This window comes from Zootoca vivipara, chromosome 2 (genome assembly GCF_965207765.1).
Source record: "Zootoca vivipara chromosome 2, rZooViv2.hap1.1, whole genome shotgun sequence".
NCBI lineage: Eukaryota > Metazoa > Chordata > Lepidosauria > Squamata > Lacertidae > Zootoca > Zootoca vivipara.
In genome coordinates, this window is record NC_142584.1 from 24,241,741 (window position 1) to 24,262,629 (window position 20,889).

Consider the following 20,889-nt stretch of genomic DNA (forward strand, 5'->3'; position numbering starts at 1 on the left):
TCCTACTCTGATGTTATGAACACTTGGTTCACAGAGTCCTGGCTATCCCTGTCCAGGAACAGCTATCGCTGGCATACCAGTCAAGCTAGCTAAAGGTACTCCTAGTGATGGAGGCCATTTGTGCCTCCAGTTAAAGTGCCCCCCTACATATTTGTTCCTTCAAAAGGAGTGAAACACCTTTGGGAACAGGTAACCAGTCTCAATGTATTGGCTCTTGTTCAGTCCATCACTGCATCTAAACCCTGATCCAGGATTTGCACAGTTCTGCAGAACTGGGTATCATCTGCATACTGGTGACATTTTGCTTCAAATCCCCTAATGACCGCTCTCAGGGACTTGATACAGCTGTTGAATAGCCCCTGGTACACAACGGATCCCTGTGGAATCCACAGCACGAATGGGCAAGGGACTGAGGTGCGGTTCTCTCAATGCCACCTTCTGGAAACAGCCCTGCAATTCAGTGCAGAACCGTGTATCACTGTGCCTCCCATTCCTAAACCATTTAGCCAATCCAGCAAGATGCCATGGTAGATGGTACCAAAAGCCATGAAGGGATCCAGGTGGAGGAACACCAGGGTCTCACACATACCTGTCTCCCGCTGCTGATAAAGGCCATTCATTGGTGGACCAAAACTGATTTGGTCCTAAAACCAGTCACAAACCCAGATTTGGTTCAGATGATCCCTTCCTCCAATCCCTTTCCATCTGCTAGCGAGCTTGGGAGTTGGGTGAGCATAATCTCCAACTCTAGTCCAGGCACAAACCACTCAGATTTCTCCTTGGCATCGTTGCAGTTCAGGAGAGCAGCAGAAGTCAAGCAGAATGCAGAAGCTGGCTCATCTCACGCATGCATGGAATGATACTAAAAGTAAGCTTCTGGCCATTGATCATCCATGCAATGCTGTCTGTCTGTCTGTCTCTCTCTCTGTGTGTGTGTCTGTGTGTTGCAAAATGACAAATCTTTTCTGAGAGCCAAAAACCAGCCAGGCAAAATGAAACCAAATTGGAGGACCTAAGTAGCATTCTTGGAGGTTACTGGTGGGTTAACAATGCCATGTGGTCAGCCCCGCAAATGGGTGTATACTCCACACATTACATTTGGAAACAGGGAAATTATTTTATGTAGCCTTTCTTCTAATGAGCCTCAAGGTGAGTAGCAACCATAAAAACCCATTAGATATAACAGGACCCGCCCCCAGTAAATCCAGTATATATAAAGAGGGGAAAAATTGTCTGTTTCTCGGGCAATTGCAGCCTCACAGCTGGGAAGGACAAACCGGACTGCTTCCACACATCCTCAGATGCTCTTTAGGAAGGGGAAGGTTCAGAGTCACCCCGGTCCAAGCATGCAGGGTTTCTGCACATGCAGCTGATACAGATGTTACATGCTGCAGTGCTCATTCAAGCCTCATTGAACTGGCTGGATGCATCTTTTGATGTGGATGAGGATGTGTATGCCTAGTCAGGGCCGCTATTTATTACACATGTCTGGCTGAATTGATTAAAGATGGAGTTGAGCAAGCATATTCTAATCACCTCCCCATTCCCTGTAGGGAATGCTTGTGGATATTTCCCATTTTCCCCCCAAAAGCATTTAAAGGATCCAAGCATAATCTGTTTCGGTGACAGGAGAATGTCCCTGGTTACTAATCTGGAGCAAAACAACAGATTAATATAACTGTGCGAGAATCTTCCCATAAACATTTTATTTATATATAAATCTCTCCCTCACCTACTGCTTACACTCAAGGCACCTTGCACAATATGGGGATATATTTATTATATTGCAGAAATATAATAAAAGCAATACCATAAATTTGAAAATACAGATGCGACTGCCAGAAGCAGAGTTTCATCACAAAATGTCCTGTGGTGTTTTAGTTTCCCCAATAATAAAAAATGAGCTTTACTTCCCAATAGTTTTGAATGTACGGCACCAGTGGATCCATCTTACTTAACAGTGAATCCTTCAGTCGTGGGGGGACTGCCTTGAAGTCTCTTTCTTCTGTTTCTTCTTGTTATTGCAGCAGAGGGACTCTGGAGTGAGCAGGGGGGCTCTGGCTACATGTGCAAGGGGTCCCAGTGTATGGCATTAAGGTGCATTGAGGCTACCACCTTGCTGACGTGCCTGGATGAATGAATGACCACCTAATCATTACAGCAGCTAATCATTGTGAGAGCTTATTCCGCATTCAACACAGTCCAATGTTTAAGTCTTTGACAAATGAAATATCCTCTTCTGAAGCATCAAGGGGGCAAGGAAGGTCAGTTTTGTCCCTGCCATGTAAAAAAGGGTAAAGGTAAAGGATCCCTGGATGGTTAAGTCCAGTCAAAGGTGACTATGGGGTGCAGCGCTCACCTCGCTTCAGGTCGAGCGAGCCGACATTTGTCCACAGACATCTTTCCGGGTCATGTGGCCAGCATGACTAAACCGCTTCTGCCGCAACAGAACACCGTGACAGAAGCCAGAGCTCATGGAAATGCCGTTTACCTTCCCGCTGCAGCGGTACCTATTTGTCTACTTGGACTGGTGTGCTTTCGAATTGCTAGGTTGGCAGGAGCTGGGACAGAGCAATGGGACCTCACCTCATCATGTCCTGACTGGTTACAAGAATGGCAGGGGTGTTACTGGCCTCATCTGTCCGTGTGTCCCCCCCCCCCAACAATCTGAGACTTTTTTGCCTGGCCCTCCCTCCCTTTGTCTCTCCTCCCTGTAGGGGTGAGAGGTAGCATATGGAAGAGGAAGCAGCAAGGGAGAAAAACAGAGCATATGTGGGGTTAAGGGAGACCTTCCCAGTTTAGATTTGGCAGCAATCCAGCATCACCCTGGCATTAGATCAATGAATGGAAGCTGTGGTATCCCCCCCTTCCCAGTTTAAGGACTATGCGCACATCTAGCATGCGAAAGACCTGAGTTTACGTGGCAAAGCGTGGGTTAAAGATCTCGCTTCGTCTCTTTTGTCCCAAAGGGATCCTACGTGCTTTGCGGAATTAAACGGTGGATGAGAATAGCTGCTCCCACCGCTGAGATGCAACCACCTGTTGAGTGAAAGGAGGCAGCTGTTTAATAACAAGCAGCAACCAAAGCGCCACGGCGAAGGAGAGATGGAATCAAAGGATGGTGAATGCTGCTGATGGCTAGTGGGACCACATCCAGGGTTCATGTTGTAACATGCTCCAAATGGGGCTGGCTTCCTTTCTAATCTTACTTTATTTTTATTAGCCAATCTAGGGGTTGGCACTGCCACCAACATCCAAATAAATACCCTGTTATTGAAGATACCGCACTGACACAGGGGATGCCAAATGTCTCATCTGGGTTGAGAGACAGCAGCAGAGATATATATATGCACTGTGAGATTTGGTTGGCTGCTAGGTAGAAACACAGGCCACTCTCTTTCTGAGACACCCCGCTTTTCATCCCACAAGGGTCAGGGTAATTGAAATGAAACCTAACAGATGGTCTCACCCCACATACTCTGCAAGAGATGGCCTTCTGCAGATGCCATCTTATCAGGAGGTTTGTCCCACACAATATAGACATTGGGCCTTTGGTGTTGTGAAATTCTCTTTTGAATTTTCTCCTGTTAAATATCAGACTCTGTTGCTTTTTTTTTAGTGCCTACTGTAGACCTCCCTCTTACAACAAGCCTTTATAGTGGAGTTATTTCCCATTCTACTACTGTATTGGAATTGTTTTTAAATGTTTTAATTGTTTTACGAGTTGTGTGCTTGCTGCCCTGGGCTCCATTGGGAGGGTGGGTGGGATCTAAATTTAATAATATACATACAACCTCTAACTTCCTGCATTTGGCAGGACAACTTGACCACTGCCACCACCGCCATCTTGAACAGCTTTCTACAGACAGGATAAGAATCAAAACAAGAACTGGACTCATTCGAGGATTTAGACTGAAAGCAGGGACATCAAACTGGGTTTCATTCAGACACAGAACAAGTGTGCTGGCAGACAATTACTTATCATGGCAGGACAAACCAAGAGGTGGCAGAACAGAGGTAAAGAACAAGGGCCCATGAGTAGCCCATGCCAAAAATCTGCTTCCTGTTTCCCAGCAGGACCCTTTAATGCCTACACTGGCCAATCATGCAACTTTTGGGGTGCCAGCAAAACAGGAACAAACACAGGGCTGCCAAAAGCTCTACACTCCAAAATCCGACAATGCCTCTTGCAGACCCTCCAAGTGTCCCTATTTTCTATGGACAGTCCCAGATTTACAGAAGCCATCCCACTTTCCTTAGTCCCAGTTTTCCTTAGGATGCCCCTATTTTCATTGGAGAAATGTTGGGAGGGTATGTTCTTGCTTGCCTGGGTGGAGGACAGAAAACGTCCTATTGTACAAAAGCAAAATTTTGGCTCTGGGCCTACCCGCCAGTGGCATGTGGAAACTGGCAGTGTTGCCCAGAAGGGTTCCCTTCTCAAAGGGGTAGAATGACCTGGCCACGCCCAACCCCCAAGGAATCCTTCCTCAGTGTAATACAACTGCATCATTTATCCCCCATGCACCTCTTTTCCTCATGCTGGTCATCCACGGATCTGAATAATGGGAACTGTTGCTATTCATATATGCAGCCTTTCCTTGTGTGAAGTAATAATCTTTGGATTATAAAACTTCAGCTCAGTCAATATATATCACATTTCCTAGCTAAGGGAGAGTCTGGGTAGGGTATGTGTGAGGCAAGAAGATAATTCTTAGTAGTATCTATCATCTATCTATCTATCTATCTATCTATCTATCTATCTATCTATCTATCATTTTTCTAATCTATCTATCTATCTATCTTTCATCTATCTATCTATCAGCAGATAGTGGTGTTGCACTCCTAAATCAATCTGGATGAGAATCACCACTGAATTTCATCTACACGTCTCCACCTTGTGGGATAATCCGGAGCTATGGAGTTATGTTGTCAGCAATATGCTGATGACACACAGCTCTACTTCTCCTTTGCATTTGCAGGTGAGGCAGTGGAAGTCCTGGATTGTTGCCTTGCCTTGGTAATGGACTGAATCAGAGCCAACAAACTGAATCTCAGTACGGATAAGACTGAGGCACTGTTAGTGCGTCGTTCCCTAGACTGGGAGGTTGCCTGATCTTGATACTTCTGGATCCATTGCTGTCACTTGAGGCTCAGGAGGCCTCAGTGGCATGGAGTGCCTTCCATCAGGTCCAGCTGGTGGCCCAGCTGTGCCCCTATCTGGACAGGGGCAGTCTACTGTTTTCCATGCTCTCTGGTTAACTACTGCAACATGTTATGAAGACGATTTGGAAACTTCAGCTGGTGTCGAATTCAGCAGCTAGGTGGGGCAAAACAGTTTGAACATATTACACAAATCCTGGCCTGACTACACTGGCTGCCAATTAGTTTCTGGGCCTAATTCAAAGTGCTGGTTTTGGCCTATGAAGCCTTACATGGCTCAGGACCACAATACCTCAAGGACAGCCTCTCTCCATATGAATCACCTACACCCTGAGACCATGTGCCTCCTCCACAAGGTCCAGAGGGTGGCAACACGAGAACGGGTCTTTTCTGCAGTGGCTCTCCTTTTGTGGAATGTTTTCCCCAGCCAGGTTTGGCTGGCACCTTCATTATACACATTTAGGTGCCAGGGGAAAACATTCCTCTTCAACCAGGCCTTGGGCTGATTGACATCCGATGCCCTTTTAAATGTGTTGTGGAAGGGGCAGGGAGATTATTGGTTGGTTGGTTGGTTGGTTGATTGCTCTTATTTTAACTATGTATTTTGTGGTTTTAATATTGCAATTTTATTTTGTGAACTTCCCTGGGGTTTGCAGAGGAAGGGTGGTATAACACAAACAAACAAACTCCTGCTTGAGTAAAACGTCTGACAAATTTGGAGTGAAGAAAAGAGCTACACTGAAAAAAGTTACCAGTAAAATTTCCATACATCTCATACATTCCCCAAGTGAAGAAAACTGCTCAGTTGTGGCTTTGTGGAAAGTCATTATGGTGACAGAATTGGTTGCAGGTTACATGCTTGTTCACACACAGCATTGAGGTCACACAGCATTCTTGGGAAGGTGTGTGGGTACTGGGTTAGGTAGGAACAGGGACGCCAGCAAAAGGTGGGTTGAGGGACCAGAGTGGGCACCGGCTCCAAACCAACAATTTGTGGTTGCCACAGCTAAAAATAGCTGATAGGAGTGTACTGCCCTATCCTGACATAATACTCAAACAATCGCACCTTCTGAAGCCTTGTGCTGAATCCAGCACTATGCTGGAATTAATGGCATAGGTTACAGCTGTTTATGAGTTTGCCTGAGGCCCATAATTAGTGCGCTGAATGAGTTTTGGCCAATGACTGTGGGGGCAAAGAAAACAAACCCAAGACTCCATGGAATTGTTTGTTAAGCATGCCTACGCAAGCCACTGCAATCACACACGCCAAGCCTTCCACTCTTGAAGCGAACAGTTATTTTTCACAATTTAGATCCACGCGGAATTGGAAAACAGTAATGTTTTTCACCTGCTTTACAAAACGTCCCAAACTTTATGGGAGGGTGGAAGAGCGCTCTCTTTGAAACAGCTTCACTGAATGCATGCCAAGATAAGACACTTCGTGCATAGCCTTAAGAACATAATAAGAGTTCCTCTGGATCTTGCCAGTGGCCCTTCTAGTCCAGCATCCTGTTCTCAGAGTGGCAACCAGGTGCCTAGGACAGTGATGTCCACTAGGACTGGCAGGGTGTGAAGCAGGGAGACCATCAGTAGGCGGGACCAGAGCCCCCAGCAGGCAGAACCAGAGCTACAGTCAGTGGTAGGCAGAACCAACTAAATTCTAGTTAGTTCCCATCCTTTCCTTAAGGAGTTGTATAAGGGAAACAGTGGTACTAAGGAGGAGGAAGGTGATTGGAGTTGTCAAGAAGGCAGGCAGGTAGAGGCTGACTGAGGACAGGCTGAGGTTGGTGGGCCAGTGTCCCATTGGCACAAATGGGTCAGCCTCCATTGGCCCAGGGGAAGCACACGAGCGGGACCTAGGCAGAACATCACTCTCTCCACCTGCAGTTCCAGCAACTGGTATTCAGAAGCATACTGCCTCTGCCCATGGAGGCAGAACATAGCCATTGTGGCTGGTAGCCAATGATAACTTGATCATCTTGTCTACTCCTCTTTTAACGCAACTCAAGTTGGAATTGATACTCAGGGGAATTCTACTACTCAGGAATCAGGACTGATCCACAAATTCGGGGGGGGGGGGAGGAAGCATGTGGTACAACCATCCTGGGATTGTACCATTTCAAAATGCAGGTGGGAGATTGCAAAATCTCACTGCCTAGCGGAAGCTAGCATTTCAGAGAGAAGAGTTATAGCAAAGCAGGGAGGTTTTGATATGGGATTTAGACACAAAATTATTGCCTGCGTTCTATGGTAATACAGTTCCAGGAGAGCCATATTATCACCCCCTCCGCCCCCGCCCCCAAATGTGTAGACTACACAATCTCTCAGTCATCTTAGTTAGCCCTGGGAAGAAATAATATCTCGTCATATTCCATCCTTTCAGCATGTATTCCTTGGATCCTGATTTGTTTCCATTCTCGATGCCTCACTGGCTAAGGGTAACTATAGAAATTAGTACCTCTAGGAAATCCCACTCCAAGTTTTCATTCTGGTGACTTACTGCTTGCTGGGCTTTGGTGTTTTCCTGCCTGTTCAGAACATAAGAAGAGCCTGCTGGATCAGGCCAATGGCCCATCTAGTCCAGTATCCTGTTGTCACAGATTAATGCTTCTTCCAATTCCAACACTGCTTAGATTATTTGGCTACACTAACCACATCTTCCTACCTTGGGAATGTCCTAGTGGATCATTTGATCTGAGTTATCATTTAGCCTCAATACCATTCATAGTTCTGTTTCTTATCAGGCAACTGATAATCAGTCATAACAGGGATGGGGGAACTGTGGCCCTCCAATTGCTATCCCATCACCACTGACCATGTATGCTGGGATTGATGGGAGCTGGACAACATCTGGAAAGCTATTCCTGTTATCAAGTCATCTCTGTGCCACTGAGTCTGATATGGACATACACCCAAAGCCTGAGCCAAATTTCACCTACATCTGTAATCAATAAAGTGGTGGCCAATTTTATCCCAGATCCTTGTCTTGTCTACCTCAGTTTGTTCCTCACACCTTAGCTATTGCCGTCACCCTGGGTTGGGGGGGCACTGCAAATGGGTCCTCAACAGGTGGACAGCCTCACAGGGACAAAGAGATGAGAAGAAAGACCTTGCTCAGATAGCACCCCCCCCAGCACCTACAACCAGCAATCCCCCTCCCCATCCTTACCCATAGCCCAAGAAAATCTATAATGCAATTACATCTGTCTGACGCACGTGCGAGGTGAAAAGAATCTCGCCGTCGGCAGCACCATTCACTGCTAATTGCAATGTGCCTTTGCTAAGGGACAACTACAGAGCAATTTTGCAGAGTGCAGAACAATCAGGAGAACGGGAGCACTAAACATTTTTGACTTGTGCAGTTATTCCCTCTTTCACCATTAAAAAAAAAGTGGAAAAAAATCCTACAGCTCCCCGCCCCTTAATTTTTTTTCTAAACCAAAGCCCAAGTGATTCTCTTTATTTGCACAAAGTGCCTCATAAATGCAAGAATTGCAAAACGCTAGGAACAGAGAGTCAACAGCAAGACCTGCCTTGGCTCGGATGAAAAGGAGAGGCTGGCATGTTGGATTTCAGGTCACGTTCTTGCATCTTGCAAGGAGACCTTTGGGGAATGAGGGGCTGCAAAGCAGCACAAATTTGTACAACACCAAGTCCTGCACACACCCAGCACAGTATTAGGCACTGCACACCCAGAGAGTGGTGAGTGGGGCGGGGTGGTGGTGGAGAGACTTGCAAGGTGCTCAAGCATTTGGATGTGGCCATAGCTCTAGCCAATGGTCTGGCAAGTGGGGCATTTCTGAAGGAAGGGAGACTCCTGCTACTTAATGCTAGCATTTATTTTCTTTAAGTTAGCATTTCCCACCTTGCTTTTCCATCCGAAGATGTCTGAGGTTGGCTAACAATATATTATAAAGCAAAAGTGTCAGCCGTGTCTTTCTTTGCAAATACCTAGAAGACCTCAATAATGTATTACCTCTTTTCTAACTTCCACTTCTACAGCTCCATCCTCTTTAACAATCTTCCACTTCCTCTCCATCCTCTTTAACAATCATTCCATGTCAGTTGTTGAACTCTAGGAGTTTTGCATTCTAATTTCACGGGATGGAATTTGTGGCGGTATCCTGGCATGCAGCTCTTTCTTGCTTTTTAAAATTTAGCATGACATGCCAATATATTGACCCAAAAGCCACAGTTCCATAATGGAGCGGGAATTGGAGGATAAAAGGAACATTAGAAATCGGGACAGAAGCGCCAGCATTATAACCAAGAAAGCTGATGAAGCCACGAGGACCCTGTGCAAACCACTCTCAAAGTCTGGCCCATGTTTGAACGCAGACTTAGAATGGTATTAGAATTTCCTGCATCTGTAACCTGTGTGAAAATAGAGCCAAGTTGATTATCACATTCGAGCAATTACAGAAAGGATGGTTTCTTTCATATTCTGTATCATATTAGCAAGTTTCAGAAGCTGTGAATTAGTCAGTAAAAGTGTTCTTACAATCGCTTGTGATTATCCTTCGTCCACTATCCCTTATTTGAGTAACCTAGCAGCAGCCTCCCAGTCACCAAGAGAGTTCCTGAAATAGCCCAGCTGAGTGGCAAATTCAGGACACGTTGCCCCGTGAAGAAAAGGGCCCTCCCCTGCGATCAAAGACAGCCCTCTCTTTCCCCAAAGGATTAATATGTTTCTAAACCCGTTAACTTTTAATTACCGCCTGAACAAGCTGGCCGAGTGCCATCTACATCTCTATTAAAATTCAATTTATGCCCATCATAACTAATTCTGCCGCCCTAGCTTCCTCACCGGCAGCCTTCAATTGCCAGACAAGATGTCCAAAACCTCGTCTCACTGCATTAAATCTCCAAAGAGAGGATCTCTCTCTCTCTTTCTCTCATCTGCAGGGCTGAATGAAGGAGACGGCAGCAGGTGGCACTTTCAGCAGGAGGAGAAGAAATGGGCCGGGCTTTGAGAGTGGTTTGTACAGAGTCCTTGTGGCTTCGTCAGCTTCGTGGAGATGACCGGTCCATTTCTAGACAGTCTGTTCTACAGAGGTTTTACTTATTCTCACTTTTGCTGCTGTAAAGGGCAGCTCTACATATTGCTGTAGCGAGAGCATCAACATGTGCAGTTAACACATGCCTATATTGGTATCTTTAAATACTAGTATGCAAGTATCTGGGGAACCTGACCCAAGGAGATGTGTTACCTTCCCAGTGTAGCCCATGCTCACTGGTGCTCAAAAGTTGCATGTATGTGCCTTTCCTCGCTGCCTGGCCATCTTGGAGGTGCCTCTCTGGTAATGGCAGAGCCAACGTGAGCTGACAGGATGGTGGCCGCCAAGAAGACGAAAAAGGCCCTTGAGTCCATCTACTCTAGACTTCAGCTGGTTATGAAAAGTGGTAAATATGTACTGGGATACAAGCAGACTCTGAAAATGATCCGACAGGGCAAAGCCAAGTTGGTCATCCTAGTCAACGACTGCTCAGCTCTAAGGAAATCAGAAACTGAGTACTATGCTATGTTGGTCAAAACTGGTGTGCACCACTACAGCGGTATCAATATTGAATTGGGTACAGCTTGTGGAAAGTACTACAGAGTGTGTACACTTGCCATCATTGACCCAGATGATTCTGACATCATTAGAAGCATGCCAGAGCAGACCAGTGAGAAGTAGATATTGCTGAACTTTACATTTTGTGTAATAAAACTGGTTACAAATAAAAAAAGAAGAAAAAAGAAAAGAAGTTGCATGTATGTTATGAGATTGTTGTGAGGAACACAGATGTAACCCTGGTAACTTTCACAGTGGGCAGAGCTGTCCGAAATGGAGGCTTGGACTCTTAACTCTCAACAGCTAGGTGAGGTTTTCAAGGACTGCTACTACACTGCCGCCCTCTCCTTTATTCCACCACTGACCAGTGTCCCGTTTTACAACATCCAGTCTACAAATACATAGACAGCCAAGGGGGGGTGGGCTGGGCATGGTTTGCTACATGTGCAGATCTGAGTTCAGCATTTGAATCTACTTAACAGGGAATAGCTATGGGAGAAACGACTTAATTAAATGTGCATTTCAAATAAGTTTGGTTTTACATCTAAGGGTTCGTTCAAGATTTCAAAGGCAATTAACCAGACTGGTCACTGTTGCTAGTGGTACCGGGCACCAATGAAGATTTGAACAGGAAACAGTTCTCGTAGAGTTTAATTTTGGTATCACAAAAGTTTGGAACATTCTATCCTGTTGGATGGTACATGTGAAAGGAGTATGTTGGTGCCTCTGTACGTTTGCTACAGGAATAGGGAAACTGTGGCCCTCCAGATGTTGCTGAACTACAACTCCCATCATCTGTGATAATTGGCCATGCTAGCTAGGGCTGATAGGAAGGCGAGTCCAACATCTGGAATGCCACAGGTTTCCACAATTTCAAAGGACACTTCCAAATTTGGCCTGCCACTTGCTAATACATAATTGCAGTCAAGGAAAGTGTCAAAAATAACTTCAGCATGGCAAATTCAACAAGTCAAGTGGGTTGTGTGTATTCCTATAACACCATGATGATACCACTTAGTGAAATTGCACAAAATGGTTTTAATCTTAACAATGGCAAAAAAAGAGAAAAAAGCACAGAAGCTCCCAACAGTGTTTGAATATTTTGTCTTATGCATCTGCTGTTTTTCAGGCACTCCGTGCATGTTAGAAATACTCTAGGAACATCTGCTGAGCAAAACTGGTTTACACAGCCATTTGCTATTTAACATTAAGGTCACTGCACTTCATTTGTAGTGGCACATGATTATATTGTGCCACAACAAATGAAAAAGAAATAAAGCAAAAAGGAATATTCTCCTCTCTTGTACCAGCAAACAATCAACTTTGATGTATTATCACTGTCTGGGATGAATGATCAAAGGCTGAATGGGGTGAGGGCTGGGAGAACATATCTCTAGGCTCTTGTAATGCATAATGTTCCCTGTGCTCATATATAGTTTTCAAGGGTTGGTATAATGCAGAATTGGACATGAAAGCTCAGCAGCAATGGAATAAGCACCTACTATTCCACATGCAAATTTCTTTTTGAAATGGCAGCTTTCATTGTAGTTGCTTTGGGTGGAAGCCAACCAACCTGAGTGCCACAGGTAGTTTAGCCCTAACTGAGGTATTTCATAGAATCATAGAACTATAGAGTTGGAAGGGACCCCGAGGATCATCACGTCTAACCCCCTGCAATGCAGGAATATGCAGCTGTCCCATACGGGGATTGAACTTGCAACCTTGGCATTATCAGCACCATGCTCTGTCCAACTGAGCTATCCAGGCTTATTTATTTATTGAATTTATTATATCCCACCTTTTTCTGCAGGGGGCTCAAAGTGGCCTATGCGGTTCTCCCCTTCCTCACTGAACCACCACTACAGCCACCCTTTCAAGGAGGTTAGGTTAAGAGGCAGTGACTGGCCCAAAGTCACCCAGTGTCAGGGAGAATTCGGAGGAGGAAGTGACAGAAGAGGCAGAGCAGGGGCTCGAGGATGCTGTGGAGCCTTTCAACCGCCCAGAGGAAGCGGAAGAGTGGGAGTAGATTAGCCACGAGGAGGAAGGGCTCAGGATGTTGCAGAGCCATTCCACCGCCCAGAGGCCCGGGAAGGGAGCTCAGACTCTGGAAGGGAGGGGGCTTTCAAATCAGCACAGACAAGGAGGGAAATGAAACGTAAGGGTCTAAGACGTCTCGCACGATTCCCCCACCTACTTTGTTGGCGTGGGAATCGAAGAAAGCCACTCCTTGAATCTGACTCAATGGGTTCAGACGCATAATCCTGAACTGTAGCTGTTGTAATGAAGACTGTAAATATCAAGCTGACTGTGCCGGGGTGTTAATGCGAAGGGGAGACACCACCTTTACACCCAGTGAGCTTCATGGCCAAGTGGGAGGTTGAGCCCTGGTCTCCCAGGTCCTAGTCCAACACATTCAGTGTTTCTTGAACTTAGGTTACTTGAACTTGCTACTGTTGGACTACAACTGCCATCATCTTTGATCACTGGTCTTGCTAGCTAGAGATGCGGGGAGTTGTAGTCCAACAACAGCTGGGGACCCATGTTTGAGAAACACCGCTCTAGCTGTTATACCACACTAGCTGTGGCTCCCCAGATCATGCTGGATTCCCACTATCCCTGACAGGGGGTCATGCCAGCTGGGTCTGAGGAGTCCAAAAGCATATTGAGGGCCTCAAATATTCCACCCCTGCCCTAATTCAATCTAATGCAGGCATCCCCAAACTTCGGCCCTCCAGATGTTTTGGACTACAATTCCCATCTTCCCTGACCACTGGTCCTGTTAGCTAGGGATCATGGGAGTTGTAGGCCAAAACATCTGGAGGGCCGCAGTTTGGGGATGCCTGATCTAATGCAATGAACCAGTAGTCTCAACCTGCACTCCTGGTAGCCAGGCTCCAGTACATCGGCTACTGCCCCACTGAAGCAGTATGGCTGCTAGCTGAATTGTAGGCTGACCTGTGTTACCAAGGAACAGAAGCATCACTTGGGCAGCATCAGAACCCCCGTCAGCTGACTTGGCACCTCGTCAGGTGACCCAGGTGACCAATGAAGCTCCATCTGGAGTGATAAAGCCTCATAGTTTGAGCATAGTTAGAGGTCAAAGAGAACAACAATTACCAGACCTTTAGAAGGCATCTCAAGGCAGCCCTGTTTAGGGAAGCTTTTAATGTTTGATGGATTTCTGTATTTTAATGTTTGATGGATCTCTGTATTTTAGAATTTCTGTTTTGTTGGAAGCCGCCCAGAGTGGCTGGGGGAACCCGGCCAGATGGGCGGGGTATAAATAATAAATTATTATTATTATTATTATATATCTTACAGAGAAGGCCTTGGCAGGCTGACCTCCTGACGGTCAGTTTCCATTGCAGTTGGTGCTGTCCTGAGAACCTGATTTGGAAATATGCTACCTGTCTCTGGCCAAGCTACCACTTTGGGTTCCTGACTTGCACCACTCCGGCTGCCTCTGGGTGATGGCTTTCACTCTCTGGACCCCTGGGGCGTTGATCCTGTCAGCACTTGAGGAACCTGCAGCAAACTTTGACACCCTCAAAACCTGTTGATCACGTTTTCGGCACAGAGGTGAGCTAAAGAGTGGCATTCCCCTGTTCTTTCAGGCATGTCTGTCAGTGGGGTGAGACACAGGCAGGCCTGAGGCAAATCCTTTGCTCAGCAGTGTGGCTCTGCAAGGCTGCGGAAATGTTTGAATCCACTTCCCCGCGTAGCTTTGCTAGATCCCAGAAGAAGTGCCTACGCCGGACCTGCGGCGGCAATGTGAATATTTCCTTGTACGACTGAAAGGAACTGGAATAAATATGTCCCCACAACTGTGGTTCCCGGAACCACAAGGGAGCGACTTTTGCAGCTACAGTTGTGCCACTGGACAAACCTTTCAATTAGCTTAATTTATGCTTGCAATTCTGAGTATGAAACAGCGACTGAAGTTAACTCTGGAGTGACCAGCTCCTGTGTACAACCTGATGCAATTGGAATAAGGTTAACAGCAGATCATGATGTGTTAGCCAAGCAAAATATTTGTGAGGCGGGAAACAACCAGAATGCTATCAAGATTGTGAGGCCGGGATAGTCGATGTGGTGCCAACGTGACGACTGACTACAAGTCCCATCATCCCATTTCACCATGGTGGCTGTGGCTGACCAGGGTTGGTACGCACGCAGCCCCTGCAGGTTGGCGATCCCTGGTCTAAGAGCTGCTCATCTTGGCAACATATACTGGCTTTCCTACCCACAACCCAATTCAAAGGGGGTCCGCATGACAGAAACACTCAGTTCCTCGGCTCAGTTAAGACATATCTGTGTGATGCTGCATTAGAAAACCAAGTTTTTCCTCTGTTCCTCCGAGGTAAGACTTGAAGCTGCTGTCCACGGCGTGTGATGTGGGTCTAGCATCGAAGGCAGCTTTTTTGAGCATCTCTCAAAACACTTGGTGACACTGCCTTTCTTCCTGGGGTCCTGGAGTGAGGAGGTGTTGCCATGGCAGCAAGATGCCTTCAAGTTTGATGCCTTTAAATGGGGAAATAGCTTGTCTCGGGCTGAATTATTGATTAAAATGGGGAGGATGACACACACATTCATACACAGAGGAGATGCAGAGAAGCATAGGCTTGATTTAAAGACAAGCCTCAAGTGGCTGTGACTCCACGACACTCGCTTTCTTTTCAAATTACCGGCAGGGCCCAAGTGCGAGCAAAAGAGATGGAAGGAAGCTTATTATTATTATTATTATTATTATTATTATTATTATTATTATTATTATCAGTTTTCTAAGACAGGATGGAGAGAGACTGCTGCAAACCAGGAGGCACAGAGTTACCAGCAAACGGCAGATAAATGATAGCAATCAGAATGGAGGGTAATTAACAAGCTATTTGAAGAAGGAACAACTCTAAAAAATGTCAAAAGCAACTAGAGGTGCTTTTCATCTTCCGTGTGCTCAGACAAAACGGCAACAAATTAACAGAGAAGGACAAGTATTACACAAATTAATAAGCAGCGAAAGCCCGATTGGCAATTGTTCTCCGGCACCTGGTATATCTGATGCATATTTTGCCAATGCACAAGGTGGTATCTGCTTGAGAGACAGGCTAGCTCGGATACAAAGCCCAGCTATTATTATCAGTTTTAGGTCTGCTGTTTGAAAATGTAAATAAAGTACGGTGAGAATCCCAGAAGTATGGCTATTCAAAGGGGCAATATTAAGTGACGGCAGCAGGAATATTGACAGCTAGAAATTGGAAAGAAGCAAAGGGTTTAAATGCAGGGAAATGGTGTAACATAATTTGGGACATCACACTTTCTGAGAAACTGTTGCAAAAACTCGGTGTGACTAGAGGGGGAAAAAAACATAAAAGACTTTTATACTAGCAACTTCCAGTCTCTCTCCACTTCAGTACTTGTGTAAACTTTACTATTATTATTATTTCAACATCAGAACTATGCCTTAAGGTTCAGTTTGTAATATTTTTTTCTTTTCAACTTTTTTTATATAAAAAGACGCGATCTGGAATTAGTTCCCTGTCACCCAATGCTCACCTGTGTGTTCTATTTACATTATGCAAGGTTACCATAAGACGACTAAAGTCTAAAGCCCAGGAACCAACCACGAGCTTTTCCGCCACTAGATAACCAGGTGCAACTCAGTCTATGAACCGTTCAATGTGTGCTCAGGTTGAGTAACTCAAAATTCCAAAAATGTCCATGGTGACCTATTCATCAAAGTGCCTAGCACAAGTGACATGGGGGCCCAAGCAAAAGAAATGAAAGGATAAATTGTGCCCTCCCTCAAAGAGGGCACGTGTTGCGGTGAGACCAAACCCTTGTGTTGTTGTGGGTGGGTACGATTGGATAGCCACAACACCCAATTGGTAGGTCCCTTGATGCTGGTTTTAATCTGACCAATGGGATGCTAGCCAAATGGATCAAGGGACCTATATATGCCAATGCACGTGACCCCGAGCTTTCTCTCTTGGTCAGTGAATCAGAACACCCACCCACCTCTCCCTATATTTAGGGCTTGCGAGCTTGACCTTGCTATGTTGTCACGTGTCATCTGTCGTTGGGACAGGGGCACAACAGGAATTTTCCCCACTTGGTTGATTGGCTGGTGCCATTTGAGTTTTGCCTGCCGCATAGCAAATCGTCACAACTTGTAAGGTTGCGGATAGGCTCTGGTTCAGGTGATAGGGATGGGAGAACGCTCTCGCCATCCCTGTGTTAAGGGGTATTCCATTAAAGGAATCCAGGGACTCAATGGTTTGGTCAACCCTGCGAGGGGTTGTGCCCATGCCTGAGTCCCGTGGGACAGCTGGGTGGTAGACATAGCATGTCCCCAGCTTTCCGCCATTCTGGGTGTTCACCCTAGGCTGACCTATGGTACAGCCGTGGTTCAGCGCTACCTGCAACGGTGCAGGGAGCTAGTCGAACCAGAGCCTATGCAACCACTCACTTGCTGTAATCAATAAAGTTGTGGCCTAAATTCTGCAAAAAAATCAAACTGAAAATTTGAGTCTTGTGTGAATTTATTTAAGGGGGAGGTTTAAATAAACATCACAGCAGCAGTGGTGTGAGTGGGATAAAGCGGGAGGGGTGTCCGGTGGCAGCACCACTGGAAGCATCAGAAAGGGGAGCTTTGGGTTGGTGGCATCAATATCCTGCATCCCCGCAGGATGCTGCCATTACCAACATGAAGCTCCCCCAATCTCTCCACTGCCCCCCTTATCCCTGCTTCAGCAGATGCAGCACTGCAGCTACATATAACACGGACCTGCAACATGAATTAGCCTGCAACCCTATGCCCACTTAGATGAGAGAAAAATCCCATTGGACACAATGGAACTTACCTCCGAGTACAGATTTGCACTGTTACAGTCTCAGAAGTCAATGAGAAGCAAAGGTCTGTTCTATTGGGCTCTTCAGTAAAGTGAAGAGCTTATGACCCTCTTAGCAAGTTATCTGGTTTTATGCAAGCATGAATTGTATACAGGAAAAGTGGGGGATATATATATATTGTGGAAAGGCTAACACTTCCAAATGGCTGGTACGCACACACCCCGTCCCCATTTTTCTCTCACTGAGAACTTTATCTGTCTGGCTTAACCATGAGAAGCGCTGAAGGGTAGATGTGATCAATGTATATAAATATTTGAAGATGGGTAAGCCACAGCTTCGTAGCACGCTGTTCAATCTTGCAGTCAGAGGGCTAACATGTTCCCGTACCTGGGAGAAGTAATTGGACAAGCTTAAAATAAGTGCATTTCCTAGCTGTGACAGTAATTAAAACACAGGAATTGCTCACCAGAGGAGGCGGGGAAGAGCTCCCAAATCACTTGAAGTCTTTAAATCAAGAGAGGATGTCTTCCTATTAGGGCTGGATTAATTCGGCTAGGGCGAGTTTCATATCTGAAGCTTGCAGGACATCATGTCAGCAAGGATTTTTTTTATATATATAGGTCTTCCTGAAACTGACGGATATGAAAGCCAGGAAACCTGTTATATGGCCAACGAGGCCATACTCCAGGGAAGCGGATTTTACATTGATCGGCACTTAGTAGTTTGCAGCGATGCACAAACCCCCTCCCCTTCGGAGCGTTCCATAGGAACTCTCAAAACGCCCAAATGCAAGAAACATTCAAACCTTTCTTGCCAGTTCCCTTCTTGCAAACATCTCCCAATAGGTGCACCCTCCCAAGGCTTAGGCAGGAGACGGATACTGCACACCTGCTTGTGGGCTACACAGAGGCATTGTTGGCCCCTGCGAAGGCAGAAGGCTGGAATGGATAGGCCTCTGGTCTCATCTTATAAGGATTGTCTTATGTTCTTTGTTTCCCTGGTGAATGGGGGCCAGGGCAATAGCAGGGTGAACTGGGTAGTGTGTTGGGGTCAAATGTGTGGAACCCCTTTCCCGTCTGACCCAGTTCAAGGGGGTTTGGAACTGGCTCACCAAGGGGCCAGATGTTTCGAGCAGAGTTAGCCCATCTTTTGAACTCTCTCCATTTATTTATTTCATTAAAAAAATTCACACTGCTTTATTATTATTATTATTATTATTATTATTATTATTATTATTTTAGCTATGGTTTTCCCAGTAGTGATGTATGGAAGTGAGAGCTGGACCATAAAGAAGGCTGATCGCCGAAGAATTGATGCTTTTGAATTATGGTGCTGGAGGAGACTCTTGAGAGTCCCATGGACTGCAAGAAGATCAAACCTATCCATTCTGAAGGAAATCAGCCCTGAGTGTTCCCTGGAAGGACAGATCATGAAGCTCAGGCTCCAATACTTTGGCCACCTCATGAGAAGAGAAGAATCCTTGGAAAAGACCCTGATGTTGGGAAAGATTGAGGGCACTAGGAGAAGGGGACGACAGAGGACAAGATGGTTGGACAGTGTTCTCGAAGCTACGAACATGAGTTTGACCAAATTGCAGGAGGCAGTGCAAGACAGGAGTGCCTGGCGTGCTATGGTCCATGGGGTCACGAAGAGTCGGACACGACTAAACGACTAAACAGCAACAACAATTATTATTTTAAAAAACCTCAATTCACAAAAAGATAGAACAATAAAATCAAGAAAAACTTATTCTGGTTGGTGGATCTTGGGAGTTCTAGTACAAACAAAAGTAGTTTCCGCAAATCTGAACTGTGCCTACTTCTGATCTAAGCAGCAAGTTTCCATCTTGGACAGAGGCAGAATTTGGGGCGCTAGTTTGCAAATCAGTACAGTAATAAGAAAGGAGACACTAGAGATAAGGAATCTTTTTTGGTCAGTGGGGCAAACCTGGCTCAATAAACATGATGTCGCAACTGTTACATCTGCTTGCTTCTTCGAGGGAGTTTGTTTCAAATTATTTGGGAACGGCCAGCCCTTCGGGGAGAGGGGTGCTTGACTGACAACTGGTGCACAAATTATGCTCAGTTTTGTCTTTTTAAGGAGAGGTTAGATAAGGATGAAATATAGTTTTCCTGAAAAAGTTCCTTCCATTTTGGCTTTAAGGATTCATGAGCTGGGGGATCCCCATCACACTCTGGTTAGAGTTAACTGACTGCTTAAATCCACACTTTAGCTACTTCCCCCCAGGGAAAACAATTCTTTAGCACTCAACCAAAGCAAACAGTTCAGGTTTTCCCTGGATCGCCATTTGTTCCTATCTGTTGGCAAAGAGCGGGTCTTCCCTTGGAAAGGATGAGGGCAAAGGCCTGGGTCAAGCAGAAAACCACTAGGACCCATCCTTTATAGGCACAGCACAAGTGGAAATGTGGACGAGCTCTGCCCCACGGCGTTCCTGTTTGCTCTGGGCACTGTCACCCCCCCCCACCTTTCTAGCTTTCCCAGACTTCATAGAAAATCTCACACTTCTAGTGTTTTGTGTGTGACCTTTTGCATGCGTCAAACAACTGAACGCTCTCCACCCGCCTCCCCAAAGCCTTTTTTTTTACAGCTGCTATAAAAGAAAATAAATTGATTAAAGACCCGGAATGGTTCCTGTGCACAGGCTGAGAGCTGCAGATGACACATGCCCCAGGGGCTTTTGCTACCATGGGGATAATGACAGGAAGCAGCCTGCAGGGACAAGGCTCCAGGTGGAGGGAGGAACACTCGTTGCCACTTCACAGAGCCCCAAAGAGTGAAAGGCCACCTGCGATGTACCTGTATTCTAGAGAGAATTTGGTCAGCTCCCTGTTGTCGTGCAGCCATTTGAACTCCAGAGGCCAGCTGCCTTCTGCCATGCAGGTCAGGACCAAGCGGTTCCCCTCCAGGTGAACCTGTGTGCGCACTGGCTCCGTCTTGAAATAGGGAGAAACATCATCTGCAAAGGACACAGAAGAGGGAAAGGAGAGAGGGTCAAGCTGTACGTTCTTTATAAGCATTCTGCCACATTTAAAAGGCACAAGAGCCCAAGCAAGCCAGCCAAAGGGTTTGTTTCCCCAGTATCTTCTCTGTGATACAGGACATATTGGGTCCTTCTGAGCTAAATGAATGAATGGAAATCAGTAGAGAAGCTTTCACGAACCTGGTGCTTTCCAGGGAGTTGTTTTGTACTGCAAATCTCACTGTGCTACCCAGGGATGATGGGCTCCATGGTACAAAATATTGGGGGGGGGCACCAGGTTGGCAACGGCTGCTACAGGGGAATTTTTGGTGTATCTATCCTTTATTG

General features: G+C 46.0%; 1 protein-coding gene and 1 pseudogene across 9 annotated transcripts in view; one reads left to right on the forward strand and one right to left on the reverse strand.

Annotated features, from left to right (window-relative positions):
* Nucleotides 1–20,889, reverse strand: part of SDK2 (sidekick cell adhesion molecule 2) — a 316,878-nt gene that overhangs the window by 112,366 nt on the left and 183,623 nt on the right. For all 9 annotated transcript variants that reach the window (XM_088661446.1, XM_060271955.2, XM_088661448.1 and 6 more), the window contains exon 2: nt 20,379–20,538. In XM_088661446.1, the coding sequence (XP_088517572.1) occupies nt 20,379–20,538 (160 nt within the window). The remainder of the gene's footprint in view (nt 1–20,378; nt 20,539–20,889) is intronic.
* LOC118079670 (large ribosomal subunit protein eL30 pseudogene) lies at nt 10,437–10,905 on the forward strand (annotated as a pseudogene).